This window comes from Scleropages formosus, chromosome 13 (assembly GCF_900964775.1).
Source record: "Scleropages formosus chromosome 13, fSclFor1.1, whole genome shotgun sequence".
In the NCBI taxonomy this organism is placed as follows: Eukaryota; Metazoa; Chordata; class Actinopteri; order Osteoglossiformes; family Osteoglossidae; genus Scleropages; species Scleropages formosus.
In genome coordinates this window covers 26,686,159-26,705,980 of record NC_041818.1, presented here as the reverse complement: position 1 = coordinate 26,705,980, position 19,822 = coordinate 26,686,159, and the positions used below count along the sequence as shown (strand labels likewise).

The window sequence follows — 19,822 nt, the reverse complement described above, 5'->3', positions numbered from 1 at the left end:
GAGGCTTCCTGTCATAAGGGAAGCACGCACGCATACACACGCTACCGTTATGGATTTGGCAGATGCTTAATATACACGGAATGCACTGTGGCACAGCGGGGAGCACCAAAGCCTCACGGCTCCTAGACAGAGGATGCGCGGGAGCACCTATGAGAAGGAGGGCAATCGGTGGGTTCTTGATTGATTAACGAAGGCCCTAAGAAACCTAACGGAATCCGGGGAATCCAATCCAACCCATTCTGAACAGGGAATACACAAAAAAAAAATGTTTCCTGCCTTTTACTCATGTGCTGCTCACTCCTGTGTCGCTTTAAACAGCAGATTCTGTCAGAGAAAAATGTAATTGTGCCGTATTGGTTACACTGTACATTACTTTTACTCTGTTGCGCGTTTTTCGATACTGTGTGACCTCTGACGTGAGCGAAACTGATGTGGACATATAGTGATGAAGGTCAGATGATGTACAGAAAACACGCCTAGGGAGCGGGACAGTGGCACGGCAGCTGCCACAAATGCTTCGCAGCTCATGGGCTGTGGGTTCCAGTGGGTTCAAATCCGGCTCAGTCTTTGTGGAGTCTCTGGTTTCTCTGTACTCTGGTTTCCTCCAACAACTATAAGATGTGCTTCAGCTGAAGTAGTGGCTTCACACTGCCCGCAGTGTATGAGCGGTGTCCCATCTCGGCTGTACCTTGTCTCACACCATATGCTTCTGGGATACACCCCAGATTACTGCAGTAATTCATGATGGATGGATAACTAACCCTCATCTAGCTCTCACTATGTACATACGCAATAGCATAAACACACACACACACACACACACACATTGACTGAAACCGCTTGTCCTGAGTGGGGTCGCAGCGAGCAACACAGGGCGTAGGGCTGGAGGGGGAGGGGACACACCCAGGATGGGATGCCGGTCCATCACAAGGCACCCCAAGCGGGACTCGAACCCCAGACCCACAAGAGAGCAGGCACAGGCCAAACCCGCTGCGCACCCCCAACAGCATAATAATCCATACTAAATTGTATGAATAAAGTGCTGAAAAGAATTGAGATTGTGGAACGGTGAAGTAAAAATTTAGACCTTAACCCCCTTGACGTGTTAGAGTAGAAGACCAATAAAGCCACACAGAAAACAATGAGTTAAAGCTGCTGCTAAAGGGGGTTCAACCATCTACTGAGTCATATGGCTTCTGCATGTTGACTGGTTCTTGGCTCAATAAATAGCGTCAGATTCAGACGTCTGTTGTCCCATGACATAATCAACGGGGAGGGCGAGGGGTTTCATCATGGCAGGGGAGCGCAGGTGGCGAGCTATCGCTGCTGCAGGTACGCTGCACCGCTGGCCTTCCTGTCGTCAGGCAATAAGTCCATGGTAAATTGATCGTGCGAGGGAACGATTACCCTCCGGCTATTGAGGAGAACGGTTCCGGTCCCACCTTATCGGGTGGCTGGACCACTTACCAGAAATAACGCGCCCATTACGAAAATTAGCGTTCAACTAGGCGAGAAGTGAGGAGAGCCTCCGAAATTCTTCACGCGCGAGGAGACTGAAACCCGGCGGATCTCGGCGAGGCGTCACCCACAGAGAGTGCAATTCGGCGCTCGGGGCCACGAGCGGGAGCTCCATCCGCGGGCCGCTTACGCACGTCGCTCCTCGCTTCCTTGTTAAAACAAACAGATACTGAATTTATTGCAGCAACTGGCGTGCAGATCTCTCTTTATAAACATTTACAGGGAGCTCTTGGTATTCTGCGAGGAGCAATTTGGGTCTGGATAATTCCTCTCGGCTCGGAATCGCCCGGCCCCCTGCGAAGGAAACAATGAGCCGTCAAACGGCAAATGGGGCATGATAATATTGCCCTTTGAAGAAACTGTCTTAGAGACCAAGGGTCGTGAGCCGTACTACCAGTCGGTCCATCCTTGCGCAGGTCATGGATCGCCGTCTTATTCATACGCACGTTGGGCACACGAGATGCACGCGCCGAGGATCCCATCACACACACAGTACGTAGAGTTAAACGCACAGAGATGCAATCGGAAGGAGGAGGCGTTTTTTGGGCGTACGATGCGGGCGAATTTGGCACAGCGACACATAGAATTTCGACAGAAATTTGGAAGATGTTGCGGTTGATGGATCCAGCAAAGGATTTCAAGTTTTTATGCAAATTCTAAGACGTCGGTCCTCCGTGAGACTTTTGCAATTACAACGATATATATCTATTCACTTAGCGGAATTTGCTTTTCTCCAAAGCAACTTATAATAATTCACCCATTTATATGACAGGGTCATTTTTACTGGAGCGATTTTTAGCTTCAGTCCCACACTCAAGGATGCTATGGCTGGAATTCAGACCTGTGGGTTGAAAGGCAGCAGTTCTAACCACTATGCTATGCACTGTCCCTTTGTGTACATGTATGAACCACCTGGTATTATTATCATTACTATTATTATCATTATGTTTGTTGTTACACATTAACTAAATGCACTTGTCAAAAGCTGTACATAGTTAAAGGTACAAGGTAAAAAGTGCTTACAAGGTTGCGAGAAAATGATTAGTTGATGACAGTCTAGGATGAGTTATTACCAACTCAACCTGATACAAGAATGAACCCACCAACCAACCAAAACTTCCTAGGCAGGGTCGTGGGGAACCGGAGCCTAACCTGGCAGCATGGGGCGCGGGGGACACACCCAGGATGGTACACAAGTCTGTCACAGGGCACCTCAAGAGGGACTCGAACCCCAGACCTGCCAGAGAGCAGGACCTGGCCAAACCCTCTGTGCCACCGCACCCGCTTGAGAAGGGAGCCCTTATTTAGGAATTCTGTATGTTCTTCACATCTTCCCCTCTTTAACACAGTGAGACAGTACATATGGTTAACATAAGAAGTGGTAAAAGAAGGCAAACACAAAAAACACAGTTTGCTCAAGTTAGGCACCTGGCAGCTGAGGAGAGGAAAACAAAAAAAAAAAAACAGGCAGAAAAATGAACTTTAGGGTAGGTGTGAGTGATACAAGAAGTGTGTGATGGTGACAGCTGGGAACACACCAAACCGATCGAGCAGTTATGGCATATTTTGGCTGAGAGAACCCATTAATGACCCCCCCCTCCCCGTGCAGGGTGATTGCTTTACCTGGATAAAACAAACTGTTAGGGGTGACCTGATGTTCTCTATGTTGTCCTTCATTCGAGGCCAAACGTTCTGCCAAGCGTTTGCAGGTAGCCCTGCCAACAGAAAGCACCATCACTCGAACCCGCGTCGCAGCTTTCCGCACAATCGACCCCAATGAAGAGCGACACGAATTATGTAGAGCGGAGGCGTTCCGCCTTGAAATTAATGCGGTCGTTTCGTTCAGGCCATCGCTGTTAAACAGCAACAAAATAAAAGACACGCATGATAATTAACTCAGTTTAAGTCAGTTCCATCGAGCGGCACTCGCTCTTTTGACAAGCTCCACAGCGGTGTGTTAGGTGTCATTTTCCGTGTGTTTCAGGCAAATTAAGCGTGAGACAGGAGCCGGACAGAGAGCGGAGGGGGAGTGCAGTGGGCATGTTGTCTCCTCCGCTCGCCACCCTGTAGGAAATGCTGAGAATGTCGTCTTTTTCAACAAAGGTTGTGCTGTTTGACTGGCAATCCTTACCTCTCTACAGATTGTGCCGGAGCAACACGCCTTCCTGTTTCACCCTCCACCCCGACAGTGTTCCTGTGCTTCATGGGTCGAACCTTTTTTTATCTGTTAGGGAACTAAAACACAAAAGGTACCCGGTCACAGCAGGCATTGAGAAAAGGTACTAGGCTTCCTAATACATAGACACATTAATTATAACAAACCTCATTCCCACAGTGTTGTGTACATTTACTTATTTAGCAGACACTTTTCACCAAAGTGACTTCCAATGAACTCTATGTAGTGTTATCAGCCCACACGCCTTATTCACCGCGGTAACTTACACTGGGTCACTCATCCATACATCAGTGGAACACACACACTCTCTCTCTCACTCACACACTACGGGTGAACCTGAACAGCATGTCTTTGGAGTGTGTGAGGAAACCAGAGCACCCGGAGGAAACCCAGACGGAGAGAACATGCAAACTCCACACAGCCTAAACAGGGATCAAACCCACATCCTCTCACACCCCCCCAGGAGCTGTGAGACAGCAGCGCTACTCACTGTGCCACCCGTTTGCAGCACAGCTACAAGTCTATAAATAAAAGCTATTCTCTCATAATAATAATAATAATAATGCTTGTGTTTTTCTCTCCATTGAGTGTCACTTTGTTTTCTACACTTTACAGGATCTGTTTAGAAGGTTAATTGCCTCCTGTTTGAAGGATCAATGACAGGGCAGAGTTCACTGGACAAGGAGTTAAAGACGCTAAAGAAAGGCGGCCCTGGCTATTAATTGCGGCTCATGGGTCATTCGCCAAGTGCCAACATGCAGACAGCTGCTCCTTCTGCTCATGCAGCTCAGCCAGCCATCCATCCATTCACGGGCAATGACTGTTTGTCCAGAATCAGTCCCGGAGGGTTAGGGTGTGAGGCAGGGTACATTTACACGGTAAATTTACAGGGTACATTTGCATTTATTCATCTAGAGGACACTTCTCTACAAAGCGAATTACAATGAATACTGTAGTACATTTACATGTATTCATTTAGCAGACGCTTTTCTCCAAAGCAACGTACATTTCATAGAAAATACAACATGTTCATCACATTAGCAGGAACAGACACTTAGATGCAAGCGTGTGATTCTTAAGTGCAGTTACTTTCTTTCCTTCCACCATATGAACCAACATTCATCACGAGTAGCTGCGTGAAACCTTATCAGAATATCAACGATTCCTGATCACCTTCCTAGATATATATATATATATATATATATATATTTTGAGATACATATAAGCATTTATGTTACATTTCTGGGGCCTGCTCTCTGGTGGGTCTGGGGTTTGAGTCCTGCTTGGGATGCCTTGCAATGGACTGGTGTCCCATCCTGGGTGTGTCCCTTGTGCCCTGTGTTGCTGGGTTAGGCTCCAGTTTGCCGTGACCCTGCTTAGGGTAAGTGGTTTCAGTGTGTGTGTTACATTACAGGAGTAGTTGCGTAAAGGTTTATCTGGACATGATCTTAAAGTTATAGAGCATGAACATTTACACCTTACATGAACTTAAGAGATGATGGGCAAAGTAAGTCTGGAAGAGGTGAATTTCAAGACTCTTTTTAAATGCGGACAGAGAATCAGTAGTTCTGAGTACCCTGGTGCTTTACCTTACCCTCCCTTACTAAATTCAGCATTCTGACACCTTTCTATCTACAGTGTCTTACAGTGCTAGATACACCACAGTACAGTACCTACAGTCGGTCTCTCATCTCTACACCCGAGCATTGTAACACACTGAGGGCAATTAGAGTTGCCAGTCCATCTGAAATACTCACTTTCGGGCCATGGGAGGAAACCAGAGCACTCGGAGGACACCCATCCCAACACAGTAGAATACCCAGAGTCTGGACACGTTGAGCCAGTTTCCAACCCACGTCCAAACCCGCAGCCCAGGAAGAGTGGAGCGATAGCACTGCCGACTGCAACACCATGCCAGATGGCCATAATGAAATAAATTTCCTCCATCTGAATCAATCTTTGTGTAAGTTTTTGTCATTTTCTTCTCTAATAAAATAAGACATCTTTAAAGATGCATTATGAGAGACGGTTGCCAAACTGAAATTTCCCCAATTTCCAGCCCAGCAGCGGTTCGGGAAATGGGAACAGTGTAGATCGTCGACTCCAACGAAGCCCCAGTGGAAACGCTGAACTGCACAGAAAGTAAACACACCAGTTCAAGCTCAGCCATTGGCATTCTGTGCAGGAGCACTATTCCATCTGCACCTCTTCCTCCGAATGGAGCACGGTCGAAATTGCAAAACCCAGGCAAAAAATTACTTTGGATCTGCTGGGCATAATAGCGAGCAATAAGAGTGTAACGCTGAGCAAATAGCACAATTACATCCCCTGTGTGAGACGGTCCAGCGGGGCCATGAGAACAAATAATGGGCTCCTCATCTGCAGACTCTCTGTGGTTAATCTTCCCTTCATGGAGCTCACAAAGAGAAATTAAAAACAAAACGATCACAGCCAAACACGTTATAAATAACACTTCAGCGAAAGCAGCCTTTTAATGTAACGGTAGTCATATAAAAATATTCCAGGGTGGTTTTCACCTCTGCATTACATTTTACACGATTGCACGTTTGATGGTATGTGATTTCATTCATGAAATGAAACCTTCACATATACATAGATTTCATATGCTTTTTTTTTTTTTTTTTTTTACTTTAGGTACTATGTGCAATTAACACTATATATTCTCCTGCAACCAAGCAAAAAAAAAAAAAAAAATTTTAGATAAATTTCTGTGATTTGTACTGATCCCACCCCCAAACTTGTGGTATCAATTAAGATTATAGAATGTCTTCTTTTGGGTGAATTGGCACTCAGCATTGAAGCATCTACAGCTGGGAAGAGATGCTCAAAATATTTGTCCTCAAGAGTGCAAAAAAATGAATGGGTGAGTCTCAGGATATGATTAATAATATCTAATGATATTGCATGGATAAATAAGAGCATTTAGATGATGATGACAACATAGATAATAGATAGATAGATAGATAGATAGTTTAACTGAGGTCTGTTTATTCATTGGAAATAAATTTATAGACTAACAACCAGGAAATGTGCCCGGTCCTCTCAACATAAATGGTCTTAATGCTGCAAAGCAAACATGACATTTCTGCTGCGCCGCGGACGAGGACGACTCCAAAAGCCCAGCGATTAATCATAAATCGATGTAACCAGGTTCATTTAAAGACCATCATCCTTTTGCACATCCACTCTCTGGCTCCCAGCTTCTTCGCATAATGTGTTTATTCTAGCTAATGTGTTCCTTATTGAGCCCGAGCGCCAACGACACCGGATATTGGTGAGCAATACAGGTAAGGAGATGATCTCCCTGGCAGCTCTGAGCTCATTGCCACTGTCACTAAATGTATTGGACAAATATTCTAATGAAAGAGGAGCTGTGAGCAGAAAGCCGAGGGGCAGCGCTAATGGCGCGGCTGCGTGCAAATAAAAAAGAGGTCGTGCTGTCAATAAAAACACTGGAAAATGTGACATGAAGCAGGGGGGAAATGACAGCTGGAAAAGGCGTCACCTTGGCAGGAACGCCTGAGGGACGGCGAGCGGGCTACTGTGCACGGCCGGCCGGGGTAAACAAGGCGAGCTGAACCGGAGTCCCGGCGGTTGGACGCAATCCCAGCAGTTGAACCCAATCCCAGCAGTTGGATTCAGTTGGACCCAATCCCAGCAGTTGGACCCAGTCCCAACAGACCATTTTTCGCCCCAGCGACAGGGACGAGCCCCTTCTTTCTGCTCGGGACAATCGAGGGTCCTGCTGACCGCGGAGGAATGCGGCGAATAGACGACGGGCACTTCGGCGGGCTGCTGGATCTCACAGAGACAAAGTTAAAGCCGATTTACACGGCGACTCCTGCAACTGCACATAACTGCAAATTAGCAGGGCCTACAAAGTGCTCGGAACACCAGCTGGAAGCGACGAGGAGAACCAATCAAGTGCCACTCTCCTGTGCTCCAAAACAGACCAATTCACATTCTTTACATCAATGTTTCTGATGACAGCTGGGTGCATGAGGCAGCTGGTAGAAGAGTGGTTAGAGGCGCTGCCTGTGGGCCCAAGGGCTGCAGGTTCAAATTGTGCTTTTGCTTCTAATACCCTTGAGTGAAGTACCACCCTAAATTGTGCAGAGTATAAATGGATCAATAATTGTAAGCTGCTCTGAGAAAAGTGTTGCCAAAATTAATTAATGTCACAACGGTGGCACAGTGAGTAGCGCTGCTGTCTCACAGCGCCTGGGTGGTGCGAGAGAACGTGGGTTCGATCCCCACCCAGTCTGTGTGGAGTTTGCATGTTCTCCCTGTGTCTGTGTGGGTTTCCTCCAGTTGCTCTGGTTTCCTCCCACACTCCAGAGACATGCTGTTCAGGTTTGCCCCTAGTGGTGAGTGACAGAGAGAGTGTGTTCCTCTGATGTATGGATGAGTGACCCATTGTAAGTAGTCTATCTAGCAGTGTAAGTCACCATGGTGAATAAGGTGTGTGGGCTGATAAAACTACATAGAGTTTGTTAGAAGTTGCTTTGGAGAAAAGCATCTGCTAAACAAATAAATGTAAGCTATCTGGTTGATATTTCAGGGTCACATGCAATGCATTCTGTAACCTGCAGTTTCCTCCATGAATGAAAATGAATGCATGTCATTAATGACTTTTCTGACATGTCAAACAGGGTAAAACAGTAAACTGTGATAGAGGGGAACTGGGGAGGGAAGTACTGCCCTCTAGCGGATCTTCTCCCTATTAACGTGGAAAAATGTTGCTGTGCTGAGAAAGTTGCTGTCATTTTCAGATTTCTTTATTTTTGTAAAGTATTTATTTTGCTCAAGGAGATGAATGGATTAAATTATATCTTGAATAATGTCAGATTCTCAGATATGGTGATGCACTATGTGAGGACAGCAGGCAAAATGGGTTATTAGGTGGCCAATAAGCTCTTCCACAGTGTCGATGTGAATATTGTTGCCCAATTTTTGTCCCTTAATCTGTCCTGGATGATATTTTTCTTAGCTTGAAACATGAATGTAATGTTCTGAGACTGTAATCTAGCCTCAGTCAGCCATTGTGGCAACATGTTTTTAATGAGAAAAAGCTGAAGATAAATTACTTATTAAGTCCTGCAATTTCAAGGAGGCCAAGAAAAACTGCGGCTGCACAAAAATTAGACAAACTAAACATTGCATATCCTACTGATACAGATATGTTTTGGTCTACAAAAGTCCATTTGAAATGAATAACCAGACTGTTGGTTCACTAACGTTGCAGTGAAATGCTTTTTCTTGAAATTCTGGAAGAATTTAAACATCTCACTACAAAAACACAATCATAAACTTTATAGATATTTCTTAATTTCTTTGCCACTTCACTAGTAATACATCTGCCTGAATGGGCATCAAGGTTAAAAGCGTCGGCCACAAAGCAACAAAGTAACACAATTGTTAACATAAAAACAAGGACAATGTGTTTATTGAGAGAATGGCAACAAAAGACATTCTGCGCTCGGCCACTAGGTGGCAGCAAATGGTGCAAAATAGTGTAAAGAGCAAAACATGAAAATATTTGGTGGAAAACTGAAAGTTTGACACCCTGTCAGTGAAATTGTGCAGTTCATAGCATGGCTTTTAATAACATCCCAAAAGAAATACTGACGAGAAAACTGGGCGTTGGCAAAGAAATGGAGGGCGGAAGGTGCTTTTGATTTTCGTTGGGAAAGTTGGGACACCAGAGGGTGCAGTAGTTGCATTGCTTTGCGGTCAAAGTTCTCGGGTTCAAATCCTTCCCACCCCCGCTGTAATATCCTCCCTTAAATTATTTACTCTGACCCGATACAGTAAATATTATCCAGCCGTGTAACTGGGAAATTATTGCAAGCATCCATCTGGGCAACAGGTGGCGCAATGCTTATAGCCATGGCCCCTGTATGTGTACTTCTGCTGCACTGTATAAACTGTCAAGACACACAACTGTAAGCTGCCTCCCTACAGAGACTGTGTACCAAAAAGTGCCAGAAAGCGCTTCTGCCCTAGTGAGGGGACAGAACAACGGCTGAAGTGCTGTTATGCAATGACACCCCGGTGTCCAATATGATAAAAATAGTGCTAAAAATGTGGTGCTATTTTTTGGTGTCCCACTAACCTGTGGAGGTGACACAGTGAGGTGTGTGGAGACAAGAGGACAGCAGACCGCCAAGGACACGCGTGTCCGTTCCCTGTCTCTTGGGCTCTCGCACAGGTCCTCAACTGCCCGCAGCGTCGAGTCTCATTCCCGAAAACGATGAGGTTCAACCTCAGTGCCTAAAGCGAGGTGCGCAGGATTCGTTTATTCAACCTAAATACATCCATGGAACCGCTTCTAGCTGCTGATTCTGCTGAATGGCAGCCCGGGCCTTTAATCTGTCCTTCCCAGGGATCCAGATTACGTGTCACCTAGTTGACAAGGCCGAACCAGAAACAGCCTCACCTAGACAGCTAAGCCTCTTTAAGCACCACTGACACCAGACTTGACCCGGAGTTTCACTGATCATCAATCCACTGCTTCCATTTCTTTAAAAGTATTATTCGAGCGCATAATTCTTATCAATCGTCCTCCACCAGGCCGACGAACAGATGATGCTGGTCGCCATAAGCACTCCTGGACTGATCAGTAACTACTTGTGTAAAGGGACAGTGTGTGGATACGTGGTGGAGTGGTTGTCTGGCACAATTACCCTAGTTAACATTAACCCAATAGCCACTTACCCATGTAAGCATCTTCATAACACACCCACCCCTGAACTGTGTAGTAGCGCCTGTGCCTGAAAATACGATGATGCCTGCTTTGCAAACAGTTTAAATAACGCTATAAATTAATTTGCTTACTTAAGATTTGTGTTAAGGTAATGCTGGTGAGTTTGCGATACAAAGCAAGCCACACTGGCCCATGAGGAAGACCTTCTAGAACCTTCCATACGAATATTGCATCGTGTTACGTTGTATCGCACGCTGTTTCATTGTGTTATGTTACATTATAAAGTGTTACATTGCATCACATAGGGTTACAGTGTGTTGAATGGCACTGGATTGTGTTACATTGTATCTCTCTCACACACAATTGCATTGTGTTACATTGTATCTGAATGTCTTATGTTGTATCACACACTGTTACATTTACATGTATTCATTTAGCAGATGCTTTTTTCCAAAGCGACACACATCTCATAGAAAATATGTGTGCATTACATCAGGAGAAAGAGAGAATGTTGTATTATGTATGTTGTATCGCACACTGTTACACTGTGATATATGGCATCAGATAGTGTTACATTGCACTGCACACCGTGGGGCAGCTGGTAGCATATTAGCTAGTAGTGCTGCCTTTGGACCCTCCGATCACAGGTTCAGATCCCATCTCTGGCTGTAGAACCCTTGAGAAAGGTACCTACATGGCTTCAGAATGTGTTGTATCGCACATTGTCACATAGGATTGGAAACTGTTCAGTTGTATTACACACTGTTGCATAACATCATAAAGCGCTACACTGTTATATGGCACCAGAAAGTGTCACATTTTGTTATATGAAGTTGGAAAGAGTAACACCGAATCACACACTGCTACATTTTGTAAAGTGTGTCAGTCTCTGCCGCACCGATTTTTACACTGTGTTGCATTGTGTCCAAGCCTTCCAGCATCATTCACGAGAATTAAAATCTCGTTTTCACCTGTATAACCCTCTCGTACCTAAAGAATCATTCCACAAACCAAAGATAAAAAATATCTTTACTGTATTACAACTGTCTTATGTTACTGTACCTGCCTTACATCATACAATACTAACATGCATATATATTGTCTAATGAAAAAAAGGTGCCAATCGACAATGGACATAAATTTGCATAAATGCTTTCAGAATTCCTTCCAGAACTGGAGTTTTATTTTAAAAAATCAGGTGAGAACTGTGTGTGTGTGCGCGCGTGTGTCCTGCATGACCGAGCGCAGATGCGGACCACGGTGTACTTCCGACAACCTCCTTTAGAGGGCGATCAAGCACCCATTTCAGCGCACCGTGTCACGTGGTTACTGCCTTGGCTCACGTGATTGGTCACTTCGTCAGGTCACGTGAGAACACGGAAACGGACAGTTTTCCGTCGCAGCCGTGCAGCGTCGCTAAGTTCTTGTTACTAGTTTCAGTGCATAAATTCGATGTTTGCATTTAATACGAAACGGAGATATATGTAAAAGGAGTATAATATTTCCACGCACCGCTTGGCTCGGCGTCGGCGGGGAAACGGTGCGTCCGGCCGGAGGTTTTGGGAGAGGCCGAGGCCGCGGAGGCGCGACGCCGACATGGCCGGGTCGGGGAGCGCGAAGGGCGGCCTGCTGAGCGACGGAAGCGGCCTCCTGGGAGGGCGGACCCCCGCGGAGGTGGAGAGCATGGCGAGACTGCTGAGGGAGCTGGAGAAAGAGAAAGAGCTGTTCAGGAAGCTGCTGAAAGGTGGGCCCGAGGCCTGATCCTCACCCGTCTCTGCACGCGCCCTATTATTATTATTATTATTATTATTATGATAATACATGATTGATTGTGCTTGTAAACTTTTCTACTCTCTGGTATACACCTGTGATTATTCTACTGGAGTGATTCAGATGCTCAACTTTGACCTAAAATAATACAACACCAGCAGGGAGTGGGATTTAAACCAACAACCTTCATGTATGGGTGTCGGGCTTTGGGCTACTGCACCGTCTGCTGGCTCTGACATGCTTAGTTAGTCTCTGAAATTTTCATTTGTTCTGCTGTCTAACACATTTTAGGATTTATTTGGGGCAAAGAAAGTAGTGTGTCACCTTGCAGAGGTCCCAGGTTCAAATCCCACTCCTGCTAGTGCCTCTGATCTCAACTGATACAGTCACATCGCTCTAAGGCTTAGTCTAAGGGTGTTTCTTGTTAAACGTTACTTGGGAAAAATTATCATTTTCATCATCTTTTCTGTATTTTTTTTATTAAGATACTAATATTAATGGTGGCAATAAAATTTTTCTCATGGGAAAAGAGCACACATTTAACTCCACACCATATTGTGTACTGTACTGAAGGTTTGTTAACTTAAACCTGTTGAGTATTAAGTTTTCAAAACATCAAAGAAAAGATTCCAAGCTATTGGAGGAAAAACAGCTATTTCAAAGGATGTGTAAAATGATGGATGAATAATCAAAATAAGACCATTTTATGAATATGCTGTTTCCGTTAAGTGTATGCATCATTTATCTATGTTTTTTTTTTCTTTTCTTTTTTTTCCCAGTGGCGGTGAGCGCGATGGAGGGCAAAGACTGCAGAGAGGCGATGAGGGCGATCGCACAGAGCAGCACCGTTCCTCAGGAACATCTGAGCCAGATCGTGGCTGGGATGTACAGCCTTTTAAAGGGGGCTCTGCGCCTCCCAGTGTCATCCCTCAAACAGGAGGTAAGAGGCGCGAGTTGGTTGTCTCTCCTCTTTTTTCAAAAAAATTTATTTGTATATATTACAAACATCGCTGGGTTTCCACCCTGTCATCTGAGGATATCATTAGGGCTGTGGAGTCAGTACACAAAACCTTCGACTCCAACTCTAGTAAGCAAATAATTGCTTCTGACTCCACAGCACTGTCCAAAAGTTGCACGTTATTTTAGGGGTCAACTTATCCGGCGAATATAGGCCTAAATCTCTATTACACCTCTAATTTTTGCGGTTCAATTTATACACCGGATCGACTTATATGCCGGCATATACAGTACGGTACATTTAGTCGAAGTCGGTACATTTTTACCGGCTCTGACTCCGACTCCAGTAACCCAATAATTGTTTCCGACTCCACGGCACTGGATATCATATGTCGAGGTGTTCTGTACGTTTGTGGCCATCTTTGCAGAATGTGAAAGATCAGCATGTCGAAAGAACCTCTTTTCACTGTCCAAATCAAATTCACAGAAATGACAATGAGGTGAAAGCACTGGGGTGCAGCTCGGAATGCAGTGCAGGAAAGCTCATAATGCGCATAAATATGTGCTGTATTCTCTTAATCTTTCCTTTGCATCAACATCAGAATTTCCAGTATGTAATGAGTTTTAGGGCACTGTTTTTCAGCTAAATAAAACTTAATGCTCTGTAAGTGTGAAGTATGTATGCGAACATTCGTAATTTTCATTAATGAATTGTACACACTTCAGTTTTAATTTAAATATATTCTAAACAATAAAACAGGAGCATCTTCAGCATCTTTGTAGGGTTCCAGGTTGAAATCCCTGATCCTTCTGTAGCCTGAATTTGTATGAAGAATAATAATAGATTTTGTGGATAGCCGTGTAAATTGAAGTAAAAAAAAAAAAAAAAATGGAGTAAATTGTCTTTTGTTAATCATTTCACCTTGTTAACGTGTCTCTGTATTTCAGGTCTTCAAAGAGGAGCTCAGAGAACTCAGGTAACTGTTCAAACATCTTGTTAAGTTGATTCACAAGAAGCTGTATGACTGAGTCAATTACTGTGAAGTACCTTGTGCTTCTCATGTGCTTTTAGATGTTTGTCAAAAATTGCCCACACTGATTAAACTTACTGAGAAACCAAGTTTAATTGTTAAAAACAAATATTGTGACATAGTACAGTCTTGGGGATGATAAAAGGGATTTAGTTTGTAAAGTAACTGTGGAAATGAGTAGAGTTTTCTCACGTAAACTACTTTGATTGTATTAAATGTCAAAATGAAACTAAATTAAAAAAACAAAAACGTGCAGAAAATAGATTTCACTTAGCGTGAGTTAATGTTCTCTTTTCAAAAGGTCTTCTCACGATACCAGAGTATGTCGCTCTGTTGTCTCAGTGTTACTCTAAATACTGCTTCCCTCCGGCCTTCAGGATTTCAGAGGAATTCGTCACAGATTTTGCCAGTGTCGTGTTTGGAAACAGGTTAGTGACATTATAAACTAAATAACTGTATTAATTTCAGTTCAAAGTGCTGATTGTTATGTGCCATGCTGTTTATCATTTTTGATGAAGACCTCGACATGTTGATTGGGTGACTGGCCTCTGTGTGTCTGAAGATGACTATGCAATAATTATTAGAACAAATTATTGTGAGACACTTTACAGCATTAAACAGCTCTACAATTATTTACCCAGTTTTCCAGCAGGTAATTTGTACTGTATCGGTTCAAGGTGAGTAACCTCTATCCAGGCAGTTACAGCAAGAAATTGGTTTTGAACCTGGGTTCTTTGAGTAGAACGCGACTCGTAACATAACTCCACCCGCTGGCCTGTTAATTAATGTTATTTTATCTAATTCATTATCTCTTGCTTTAATTGGCAATGAAAACACAACATTAGGAAATGTGGTACGCAATAAATTGCGCTTATAAAGCCTTACTTTGACAACTTTTCCAGCAATGAGGATAAGCCACGTTTGCTTAGGATTCTTTGGAGATTTACATTTGGAAGATTCCTGTGTCCCACTGTTCCAGGGTAGCAGCAGCCAGCTGCACATGTGTGTTTGTTTGATGGTTAAATACTGTATTGTAGCAAGATATTTCTAGACGGGAAGATTTACATTGTCTGTTTAACTGCTGTTGACAAATGGATGTAAATCGGCTTGTGTCCCACACTTTCAGGATTGACGTCATCAAACGTGCAAAGCCTTTGAATACCTTATTGCTCTTTGTCATAAAGTGTCACACTCCCATTCCTTCCTTCCTCTTCCTCCCTTTCTTTTTTAAAAGAGCTCTGAGTTGCAGCCTTGGTTTAAACCCTACTTGTCTAGTGTGTTCTTTGGGTTCTGCATTCGAAAAGTCCCAGTGATAAGCGGATCCTGTCTGTTTCATGGGATTTTCGGTTCAGTTCCCGTGTTTAATTTTTTTTTTTTTTAATAGCTCCCTCTGTAGCGAGGATGCACCCGAGAGCTTCTTGTTATACCACACGCACAGACTACAGAGAGACATGCAGAAAGCAGCATCAGAAATAAACTCCTGTTAATCTGTCCATTATTACCACTTCATCAGTGTCCTGAAACCTATTGCAGAGGACTGTGTGGACTGTGGGGGGGGAACCAGAGCATCTGGAGAAAACCAACACGAACACAGAGAGAACATGGAAACTCCGCACAGACTGATGCAGATTTGAATTCATCTCTGAACCCACAGCCCAGGGAAAAACTGAAGCTGTGATTTTGTGGTTCAATGTCCAATTTTTTGAAACCTTTAAATTCTCCTGATCCCACCTGTTTTTGGCAGTGCTGACTGTTTGCGCACTGGGTTAGCGGGTGGCAGGTACACGTCACTCAGTACACAGTACTCCTTACCTTGTTCTACTGTGTCATTTTCCACTGGTGTGTCTGCACAGCCTTTGAAAGGTTTTTTTCTGCATTTGTGCTTTTTTTTCCCCCTCCCCTTTCAGGCGGATGGCTCTAGAAGCTGCTACCAAGGGTCAGGGTCCCCGGCTGCCTACTGTGGAGGACCTCCGGTGGAGAGTGGACGTGGCCATCTCGACAAGGTACGCCTTCAAGAGCACCTGGTCCCAGCGCAGCAGCGACAGAAAGAGTTCTAGTGCAGAAAAAACAAACACTGCTGATCCTCATCAGTCTAAATTGAGTCTCATTTCAGGTCCATTTACAGTCTAACGGAAGTAAGGCAGTGGATCAGTTTGAGTTAATGGAACATTCTGGTGTTTCCGAGATAAAGAGGCCACGCAAACACGGCACAGTCTAAATCACCAGACACACTTCTCACCTGTATTACACAAATAGGAACTGCACAGTAGCGCTGTGTGTGTGTGTGTGTGTGTGTGTGTGTGTGTGTGTGTGTGTGTGTGTGTGTGTGTGTGTGTGTGTGTGTGTGTCATGCTTTTCAGCATGAGCTTCACTTGTAAGAATTTTAACTGAGCCTGTTTGCCGAACTAAGCAGCAAACAAATTGCCGACGGAATCCTGCACTGCAGATATGAAGGCGGTGATGTGTGTTTGGTCAGAGATTTCTAAAGCGCTTCACTGTTTCGATAGCACATATTGTAATCTGTCAGTCCGCGTTTCCTTTGGAGCGGTAATGATAAATAGCATGCAGTGCCCCAGCGAGCACTTTGGGGTGCTTAGCGCTTCTGTTCTGGTCCCACAGCTCCCTGGTTCGAGCCCTTCAGCCTTCCATTCTGATGCAGATGAAGTTGTCTGACGGAAGAACCCATCAGTTTGAGGTAAACATTCTTCTTTCACTAGTTTGTGATGCTGCTTTACCGAAAAACATTAAATGTCAGACACGCATGCTTAGGATAAAGTGTAAATCGTAAAGTTACCCACACGTTCTTGGAGCATTCAAAATATTTAGAGCATTAATGAATAAGTAGTTTGTTCTTTCAAGGAGTTGCTGCCATGTGTTGGGAGACTAATCACTTGATTTTGGCTGGATTGTCACAAACAGATTTGCAGTACAGTAAAGGTATTAGTCACTCTGCTGGCTTGTTTATGAGCAGATCTGCAGCTTACGGAGGATACCGTACTGTCATATCCTGCCAGCAGATAGGTGTAGTGGCAGCAAGTGGCATCGTGGTTTAGAGCCTGCGCCCTCTACTTCAGAAATCCAGGTTCGAATCTAACCTGTTGCTGTAGTACCCTCGAGCGAGGTACTTACCCTAAATTTAATATTGTCCTGCTGTATAAATAGGTAAATTTGTGTAAGTAGCTTAATGTACAAACCTAACACTGCAGTTTGCTTTGAAATGCCAGCTACGCCAGAAAGTAACAACGTCAAGGCCATTGATGGAGGTCAGAAGGTCAAGACGTTCCTTCGACTTCTGTTAATAAACCTGGCAAACTGCGTCGACGAGGGCGACGCTTTCTCCAAGGTCGTCACGCCAACGAGGCGCTCACCGCAATAGCGACGTGGGTGTGTGCAGCGGCGTGGTCGCAGTCTGTGCAGGGAAGCTGATATCCCACTGTCATCGCAGCTCTCCGAGGACAGTCTGCTCTCAAAGTTACATAACCCACTGTAGGCAGAGATTGCAGTGAACTCAAGCAGAAGTTGGCTTGTTTATCTGTATTGCTGATATCTGTACGTAATGCATATTTATGGGGGGAAACGGCACCGAGCGTACAAAGGAACTCTGTCAACGGAGATGTTTGGTCATGGTGCGTCGGTGTAATTGACTGTGGCTCCCAGCCATCGTTCGAACTCCACTGCCTCTTTTGCAGCAGTATGAGATGAGTTAGTGTGACCCGCAGAGTGTGATAAATTGGTTCAGGCAACCGGGTAGGATGTGTCCTGGTTGCTGAAGACCGTATTACTATTATCTCTTCATTTATGAAGAGGTACAGTTGATGCGATACACTCTTTTTTGTTTTCTGAGATCCAGGGAATGAGAGCAGGAGGTGGGACTTGAGGAAGGCACTGTCTCTAACAAAGGAGATATACACTTTTCTGCAACAAATTATTAGCCTTTCTGAGGCTACTTATTAGGCTTAATTGCCATCCCAGATGGGATTCGAAGTCACAGTGCCTGGTTTAGGCAGCCTGCTTTCATACCTGTTAGGCCACCGGGGTTGACTGTACATTCGTTTTGGACGTCATATGATGATCACAGCCCCATTAAAGCCTTGACCAGCACAATGCATTTTGTTTTTTCATTTTTTTTAATTTTACAGCTCAGTAATTTTATATTAATAATTCATATGAAATGCTTCTCTCCAGTGGGGGGTGTGGTGGTGCAGCAGGTTTGACCTGTGCCTACTCTCTGGTGGGTCTGGGGTTCAAGTCCCACTTGGGGTGCCTTGTGATGGACTGGCATCCCGTCCTGGACGTGTCCCCTCCCTCTCCAGTGTTGCGCCCTGTGCTGCCGGGTTAGGCTCCGGCTTGCCACGACCCCGCTTGGGACAAGCTGTTTTAGACTGCGTGCGTGCGTGCGCGCGCGCGCTTCTCTCCAAAGTACAACGATAGATCGTGTTCATGGACTTCAGACCCTCAACTTTTAAGTTACAGATCCAGCTCCTTACCCCTTGTTCTCCCTCCATGACTTGTGTGATGTTTGTTTCCCCTCAGGTTCCTGTTTCCAAATTCCAGGAACTGCGCTACAACGTTGCCTTAATTCTGAAGGAAATGAATGACTTGGAGAAGAGGAGCATTTTGAAGATCCAGGACTAATTGTCTGACTCTTATGTCACTGCCCCCTAGCTGTGTGGAGGACTTTTTTTTTATTTAAATAAACTGTGATGAAGGTTCTGCCCTCCGGCTTGCAGTCATTCGGTTTTACAGAGGTCACGGGGTCCCATGTTCATGAGAACAGCGTAGATACAGGTACTCTCATTGTATCAGCGAGAGATATAATCTCTGCACGGTGACCACACCAGGATGACAGAACGGAGCCACACAGCCACTTGATAACATGTCATGCCTATGAAATACTCAGTATCCCACACATCACCTGATTGTTTTTTCCATAGTTAAATATCAGATTGCTGGGTGCCTATATAAATAATGCCATGTTTTTTGTCATAGTTCATTCCACTAAAAATTTCTAATCATGCAACTGTATCATGTGCTTCATTATGTCACTATTGCGCCAAGTGTTATGTGGTAGAAAGTCTGTGAAGGAAGGTCTTTGGGAGTTCACGTGGTAAAGGCGCCGAACTCAGATGCATCACCAGCAGGGCAAAACCTCTGAGTCACTGCAGTGTGATGTCATTTGATTGAGTTTGTACAATTAAAAATACAGTGACATGTACAATTTTGCTTGCGTTTCTTGTTCATGTTATATTCCTGGAAATTAACTATCTTTTCGTTTATACCAAGTGCCAAAGTCATTTTTAACCCTCTTCTGTATTCTCAGTTTTAAAACCCTTTCTTGCATGAGCTAATAGTATGAGTGAAAACATGATCTCACTGTTTTATGTCTCATGGACTTAAGATTGAAAACAATTTTCACAAATATTGTGTTCTTTAAAAGCGGGCAGACATTGAATAGCATTACAAAAGAAGGTGCCCTGGAGTGCATACCACACCTTGAGGATCCTGTCTCAGTGGTATGGCCATAAATATTATTCAGTGAACTTGAGACAAAGGCTAATGGTTGTGGTGAAGTTAGATTGTACGGAGTGAACTAGAACTCTTGCTGGTAGACATGGGGGTAAGAAACAGCAGCAGAATTGAAAA

At 44.4% G+C, this 19,822-nt stretch overlaps 1 protein-coding gene across 1 annotated transcript; it reads left to right on the top strand.

Moving 5' to 3' along the window:
* Window positions 1-11,794: 11,794 nt before the first annotated feature.
* commd5 (COMM domain containing 5) lies at window positions 11,795-19,344 on the top strand. The gene is made up of 7 exons (XM_029257311.1): window positions 11,795-12,165; window positions 12,971-13,131; window positions 14,097-14,125; window positions 14,557-14,607; window positions 16,087-16,182; window positions 16,799-16,874; window positions 18,713-19,344. The coding sequence occupies exons 1-7, from the start codon at window positions 12,018-12,020 to the stop codon at window positions 18,812-18,814; spliced, it is 663 nt and encodes a 220-aa protein (XP_029113144.1). The 5' UTR covers window positions 11,795-12,017; the 3' UTR covers window positions 18,815-19,344.
* Window positions 19,345-19,822: the final 478 nt, after the last annotated feature.

What these genes read in the sequence shown, in the direction of transcription:
- commd5 (XM_029257311.1), top strand. Translation starts at nt 12,018, where the DNA reads ATGGCCGGGTCGGGGAGCGCGAAGGGCGGCCTGCTGAGCGACGGAAGC. An exon ending in AGTGTCGTGTTTGGAAACAG is followed by an intron (nt 14,608 to 16,086) that starts GTTAGTGACATT and finishes CTCCCCTTTCAG; the next exon opens with GCGGATGGCTCTAGAAGCTG. An exon ending in GACGTGGCCATCTCGACAAG is followed by an intron (nt 16,183 to 16,798) that starts GTACGCCTTCAA and finishes CTGGTCCCACAG; the next exon opens with CTCCCTGGTTCGAGCCCTTC.